Source organism: Crocuta crocuta, unplaced genomic scaffold (genome assembly GCF_008692635.1).
Source record: "Crocuta crocuta isolate KB4526 unplaced genomic scaffold, BGI_CrCroc_1.0 scaffold221, whole genome shotgun sequence".
Taxonomy (NCBI): Eukaryota; Metazoa; Chordata; class Mammalia; order Carnivora; family Hyaenidae; genus Crocuta; species Crocuta crocuta.
This window is the reverse complement of record NW_027528610.1, coordinates 1,605,049-1,612,459: the sequence shown is the minus strand read 5'-3', so window position 1 is coordinate 1,612,459 and position 7,411 is coordinate 1,605,049. Positions and strand designations below refer to the sequence as shown.

The 7,411-nt window shown below is 55.8% G+C and overlaps 1 protein-coding gene across 1 annotated transcript in view; it reads left to right on the top strand.

The window, feature by feature from the left end:
* Positions 1-7,411, top strand: part of MXRA5 (matrix remodeling associated 5) — a 32,619-nt gene that overhangs the window by 12,541 nt on the left and 12,667 nt on the right. The window contains exon 4 of the mRNA XM_077754697.1: positions 469-5,433. Within this exon, the coding sequence (XP_077610823.1) occupies positions 469-5,433 (4,965 nt within the window). The remainder of the gene's footprint in view (positions 1-468; positions 5,434-7,411) is intronic.

The following is a 7,411-nucleotide window of genomic DNA, read 5'->3' as shown; positions in this document are numbered from 1 at the left end:
CTGAGAGAGAGAGAGAGACAGCGTGAGCAGGGGAGGGTCAGAGAGAGAGGGAGTCACAGACTGAAACAGGCTCCAGGCTCTGAGCTGGCAGTCAGCACAGAGCCCGACGCAGGGCTCGAACCCACGAACCGTGAGATCATGACCTAAGCGAAAGTCGGACGCTTAACCGACTAAGCCACCCAGGCGCCCCTAACAGAGTTCCTTTTAAAAAAATAACTCAAGAATCCTTTTGAAAAAAGTATTGATTATCCATTGCCAAGTCGTTCTAAAACCGTGGTTCCTTACCACAGCCTGTGCTAAATGGATTTCAAGTCACTGGTGAAGCCACAGAAGCCAGTAAGGTCTGGAGTCATTAGGGACGTGCGCTGGGGAGATAAATGTGCGCCCATTGCCTCTATCCTCTGGCCATGTGCCAGGCGTGCCGTTCTTGGGTTCACTAACTTGTGCATGTTTGTCTATTTGTTTTAGGAACTCTGAAGTGTAAAAAGGACAAAGCCTATGAAGGTGGTCAGTTATGTGCCATGTGTGCCAGTCCCCAAAAACTGCACAAGCAAGAGATTCACAAGCTGAAGGACATTACTTGTCTGAAGCCTTCCATAGAGTCCCCTCTGAGACAGAACAGAAGCAGGGACAGGGAGGAAGAGGAGGAACAAGAAGAAGATGGGGACAGCCCGCTCTCCCTGGAGGGGTTCCAGTTCCCCCCATGGAACATCTCTTTGAACATGACCGACAAACACGGGAACACCGTGAACTTGGTCTGCGACATCAAGAAGCCAACGGGCCTGTACAAAATTCACTTGAACCAGACGGACCCTCAAGAGATTGATATAAATGCAACGGTTGCTCTGGACTTCGAGTGTCCCATGACTCGGGAAAACTATGAGAAGCTGTGGAAACTGATCGCGTATTACAGTGAGGTCCCCGTGAAGCTGAACCAAGAACTCACGCTCAGCAAAGACCCCAAGGTCAGCTACCAGTACAGGCAAGACGCCGATGACGATGCCCTTTACTACACGGGCGTCAGAGCCCACATTCTTGCAGAACCAGAATGGGTCATGCAGCCAACCATCGATATCCAACTCAACCGACGTCAGAGTACGGCCAAAAAGGTGCTGCTCTCCTATTATTCCCACTATTCGTTAACGATTCCCGCCAAAGAGGCCAGGCAGTCTCGGAGCAGAAGCTGGGTCATGATCGAGCCCAGCAGAGCGGTACAAACAGCCCAGACTGTCTTGGAAGGGGGTCCGTGCCAGCTAAGCTGTAACGTGAAGGCTTCTGAGAGTCCATCCATCTACTGGGTGCTCCCAGATGGCTCTGTCCTGAAAGCACCCATGGAGGACCAGGATGGCAAGTTCTCCATCCTCACCAGTGGCTGGCTGAAGATCAGATCAGCAGAGCAGTCGGACTCGGGTTTCTACCAGTGCATTGCTCAGGTGAGGGATGAAATGGACCGGATGGTATACAGAGTGTTTGTGCAGCCACCTGCCACTCAGCCGCCTGATGGACATACGGTGACAATTCAGAAGAACCCAGGGGAGCCCGTGCTGTTGCCTTGCAGTGCACTGGCCATACCCGAAGCCCAGCTCAGTTGGATTCTCCCAAACAAAAGGATAATTACTAATGTGGCTAACACGTCGCATGCGTACATGTTGGCCAACGGAACTCTTTCCATCCCAAAGGTCCAAGTCAGTGATGGCGGTTACTACAGATGTGTGGCAGTCAACCAGCAAGGGGCAGATCACTTTACTGTGGGGGTGGCCGTGAGTAAGAAAGGGTCAGGCAGGTCATCGAAGAAAGGCAGACACCCAAGTGGGAAGAATCTTTCCAGAGTGCCAGCAGATGTGGTAGAGGACGAAGGCGGTTCAGGCCTAGGAGAGGAAGAGAACGCTTCAAGGAGAGTTCTACACACACAGGACCAAGAGACGCTCGTCAAAGCAAAGGATGAAGCCGTCACCGGAGGTAAGAAAACGAAGAAAGGGCGAAGGAAGCTCAAGCCCTGGAAGAGTTCTGAAAAAGAGCCAGAGACGAACATCGCAGAAGGTCGCCGAGTCTTCGAGTCCAGACGAAGGATAAATATGGCAAACAAACAGATTAATCCAGAGCGCTGGGCAGATATTTTAGCCAGAGTACGTGGCAAAAACCTCCCTAAGGGAACTGAGACACCCCAGGGCATCAAATCCACCACTCCTCCCTCCGTGAGGCCAGAAGTGACACTGCTTTTGCCTGCTGTTCCTCCACCCTCGGCGTCACCTGCAGAGACCACAACCAGCGCCGAAGAAACCTCAGCAGATGAGTCTCTATTTGGTGAGGAAGATCAGGTTTCCAGCACTGTGGCCTCAACCAAGATGGAACTGGAGAGTGGGCACGATGGAGTAATTCTGGCTGAACCCAAAGTGTCAAGCATGCATCTGGGAGAAATTATTGACCATGACTTTTCTAAGACTGAGGAGATGACGCCCACTCAAGTTGACCCACAGTGGGCTACAGCCGCGGCACTGACATCCGTGCCTTATGAATCTTCTACTCTCCAGACCCTGGACACAGTCTACGAAGAGCCCTCCAATGAAAACACGGGTACAGAGAGCTGGCCTGCAGTGGATGTCGGATCCGTGCCAGAGCCAGATGGGTATGAATCTCCATTGGCTGCCGGCGCCTTGGCTGAGTCGGAGACTAACTACCCAGATTTGGAGACTAACTCACAACCAGGTGGAGAGAACACGAAAGAACTGACCTTCACTCAGCTTACGCCAACCACCGTCCTGTGGGTTGTTGACTCGAGGACATCTGAGCCATTAGACGGTCTCACATTAGGGGAGCCAGCTGTCCAACCCCAGGGTCACCCATGGAGACAAACAGACAGCACCCAGCTTGGGAAAGGTGCTTTAAGCACTCAGGGAAACCCGCTGACTGAAAAGGGCACAGAGGAGAATTCTCAGACACTACAGGAAGAGGAGAATTCTCAGACACCACAGGAAGGAGATACGCCAGAGAGAGACCCCACAATGTCCAGGGATCCTGAGAGTATGGGAAAGCGAGTCAAATCTACCACTCCGCCTGACTCCGCCCCCGGAATGACGAAGGGCATGGCTCCCTCCAGACATCCCAGCGAGAGCACACTCAGTGGTCTCTTTGACAAGGACAGCACCACGGTAGCAGCGGTGACACCAACTCAAAAGGCCACTTCGGCTTGGGGGCTGACCACTCACACTTCTCGAAAGAGACCCAACGGGAGGAAGAGATTACGCCCCCACAGGTTCCGAAATCGGCATAAACAAACCCAGCCCACGACTTCTGCCCCCACGGAGACTTTTTCTACTGCACCTACGCAAGTACCCGAAGTGAAGGTTCCAGAGCGCGTGGAGAGTTCACCGGTGCCCACATCTTGGACTGGCAGCAGCGTTGGCGTCCCCAAGCAGGTGGAAACGGAGAAGCAGGCGGAACCAGTTTCCAGACGAACCCCAAGAAGAAAACACGGGAAGAGGCCAAATAAACATCGGTATTCCACTTCTACAACGAGCTTTCCCACGTCTGCCTCGACACCCAGCCCTCCCCCAGAAAACAAACATAAAAACCTCATGGTTCCCAGCCCAGAAACCCCACTCTTCTCTACAACCATTTCTCTGACAACTGGGGACCCACGTGAGATGACTACAGTGGGAGAGTCTATGACAACCACCCCAAAAAGACACTCATCGCCCAATAAACTCCATGAGACCATTCCAGTTACCTATAAACCTATATCGGACAGAACGGAAATGAAGAGTTACGGTGTCACAAACATCAACGAGCATAAAACCGATAGCTCAGGCCCCGATGGCACCATCAGTTATGCTCCATCACCCTCCACCGTGGGACAATTCCAGGAGGGAACTGCTCCATCGAGCTTGCCCGGAGCCTCACGCTGGAATCCCCCAGGGGCAGCCGCGTCAGGGACGCTGCCCACAGACACACATGCTACCAGCCCTGCGGAAAGCCTCACAGACTCACCCTTTCTTCAACGGTTGGAGGATCTGGGTTTTCCTTCTGAGTTTCCCCCGTCAGTTGCAGCGTCTGCCCTGCTTCAACCGAAAGAAGTGCTTGTTTCAACCCCTGTCTCGAGCATAAAAGTAGAGCCGTCTCCAAGTCAGGCAGAAACCACCATCAGTGCTCACGATCGTCAGGAACCCACTCCAGCTAAAAGACCTTGGACTCATGCCGTGACTCCCTCTTCGATAGAGGAGGCTGCTTCCCCATTCCTGGCCACCACCCTTGTGTCCGTGATGCAGACCTTCACGGAGCCCACGTCTCTTGCCTCAAGGACACCTCCAACATCAACAGATTCCCAGGAAAACGTTTTCTTGAATTACGTGGGGATCCCAGAAACCAGAGCAGCCCCAGTGAATAAGGAGGGAACTCAGCGTGTATTGAGGCCACATGAATTATCCACCCCTTCTTCCAACCAGAATAAATTTAACTTAACCCCAAAGCAAGAGCTGGAAAAGGAAGCATTTGATGGAAAGACCCCAAACGGTCTTCCACGCGGCCCCGACGGTAAGGCTGGGAGAGTCCATGTCTTCCACCAGCCAGCCAGAGTTACTGCCAATCCAATCCCCCCGAGGCGGACGGTGAGGCCCCCACATATGGCCACAGAAGGCCCCTTTAGATACTTCGTAACGCCCCAGCCCCCTCGCCACTTGACCAACAAACCGGAAATAACAGCGTACCCTTCAAGGGTGTGGCCAGAAAATAAGCACTTGACGACTCCGAGATTAACAAGTGGGACAAACCCCATTGTTCTCACTCCGAAGCCCAAACCTCACATTCCTAGCAAGTTCCCTGACCAAGGAACGGACCGGCTCGGCGTCAGCCCCAAAGTGTTTGGGGATAACAAGATCCCGGATCTAAGAGAACCTGTTGGAAAGCTTCCGAGTTCAAGGGTCCCCCATTATCCCAATGGAAGATTCCCTTTCTTTTTCAACAGGACTGTCTCTTTCCCACAGTTGGGAGCTACTCAGAAGCCCCAGATGCTTGCATCTCCTGCCCCCAGCATAAGAGAGAAAAAAGTCAACCCAGGGCCCAACAATAGGATACATTCTCAGAGCATCATCCACATGGACTTTGGTCCCCCTGCACCTCCATTATCGCACCCTCCCCGGGCCACGGGGCTGCCCTCAACAAACGTACAGAACATCCCCATGGTCTATTCCACCCGGAGCTCCATCCCCATCATGGCGTCCTCAGGCCAGCCTTCCAGAAGCTTCCACCAGAGCACCTCCAAGCTGTTCTCTGCTGGAGGTCCACCAGCATCCAAATTCTGGACGCATGGGGAAAAGCCCCAAATTATCACCAAACCCCCTCAGACGGTGTCTGTCTCCGCAGAGACAGATGTTGTGTTCCCATGTGAGGCGACGGGGAAACCCACACCTTTCATCACCTGGACAAAGGTTTCCACAGGTAAGGCATTCACGTGTCCGCATTTTACGGGCTTGTGTAGGAAGGGCTTACTTGAGCGTGTGGCCCTAGTCGGAACTGCATATGGCTGGGACAGGAGGGGACGTCTGAGAACCTAGATACAAGGATACTCCTTTAGAGGAATGGGAAGTAAGGAATCAGACCCCTACTCGGGCTCTAATGTATGTGAGATTTTAACAAGCCTATGGAAGCATGTCGTAGGTTCTTTGGATATGGAATGACCGAGGCTCATGAATATTTCACAAAGGAAATACTTCACAAAGGAGCCGCTTGCCTTTTCCCTGAGAAAGTCAGCGCACAAGCCTTCCACCACCTGTATGGGGTGCCGTGAGGGTGAGGAGGAGTGAGCAGACTCCCCTTGCCCTTCCACTGGCTGGCAGATGTAAACACAGCCCGCATGGGGTGCATCGGGCATTGCTTTGATTTGCACCTACACATAGGGTTCTATTCATTTGCTTGGGCTGCCGTAACAGAGGACCACATACGGGGGTGCCTTAGATATAGACATTTATTGTCTCCCAGTCCTGGAGGCTGGGAGTCTGAGATCCAGGCAGGGCTGGAGGCTGGGAGTCTGAGATCCAGGCAGGGCAGAGGCTGGGGGTCTGAGGTCCAGGCACGGCTGAGGCTGGGAGTCTGAGGTCCAGGCAGGGCCGAAGCTGTAGGTCTGAGGTCCAGGCAGGGCCGACGCTGGGGGTCTGAGACCCAGGCAGGGCGAGGCTGGGGGTCTGAGGTCCTGGAAGGGGTGAGACTGGGAGTCTGAGATCCAGGCAGGGCCGAGGCCAGGAGTCTGAGGTCCAGGGAGGGCCGAGCCTGGGGGTCTGAGGTCCAGGCAGAGCCGAGCCTGGGGGTCTGAAGTCCAGGCAGGGCTGAGGCCGGGGGTCTGAGGTCCAGGCAGGGCCGAGGCCAGGGGTCTGAGATCCAGGCAGGGCTGAGGCTGGGAGTCTGAGATCCAGGCAGAGCCGAGGCTGTGAGTCTGAGGTCCAGGCAGGGCCGAGGCTGGGAGTCTGAGATCCAGGCAGGGCCGAGGCTGGGAGTCTGAGATCCAGGCAGGGCCGAGGCTGGGAGTCTGAGATCCAGGCTGGGCTGAGGCTGTGAGTCTGAGGTCCAGGCAAGGCTGAGGCTGGGAGTCTGAGGTCCAGGCNCTGGAGGCTGGGAGTCTGAGATCCAGGCAGGGCTGGAGGCTGGGAGTCTGAGATCCAGGCAGGGCAGAGGCTGGGGGTCTGAGGTCCAGGCACGGCTGAGGCTGGGAGTCTGAGGTCCAGGCAGGGCCGAAGCTGTAGGTCTGAGGTCCAGGCAGGGCCGACGCTGGGGGTCTGAGACCCAGGCAGGGCGAGGCTGGGGGTCTGAGGTCCTGGAAGGGGTGAGACTGGGAGTCTGAGATCCAGGCAGGGCCGAGGCCAGGAGTCTGAGGTCCAGGGAGGGCCGAGCCTGGGGGTCTGAGGTCCAGGCAGAGCCGAGCCTGGGGGTCTGAAGTCCAGGCAGGGCTGAGGCCGGGGGTCTGAGGTCCAGGCAGGGCCGAGGCCAGGGGTCTGAGATCCAGGCAGGGCTGAGGCTGGGAGTCTGAGATCCAGGCAGAGCCGAGGCTGTGAGTCTGAGGTCCAGGCAGGGCTGAGGCTGGGAGTCTGAGGTCCAGGCAGGGCCGAGGCTGGGAGTCTGAGATCCAGGCAGGGCCGAGGCTGGGAGTCTGAGATCCAGGCTGGGCTGAGGCTGTGAGTCTGAGGTCCAGGCAAGGCTGAGGCTGGGAGTCTGAGGTCCAGGCAGAGCTGAGGCTGTGAGTCTGAGATCCAGGCAGGGCCGAGGCTGGGAGTCTGAGGTCCAGGCAGGGGTGAGGCTGGGAGTCTGAGATCCAAGCAGGGCAGAGGCTGGGGGTCTGAGGTCCAGGCAGAGCCGAGGCAGGGAGTCTGAGATCCAGGCAGGGCCGAGGCTGGGAGTCTGAGGTCCAGGCAGGGCCGAGGCTGGG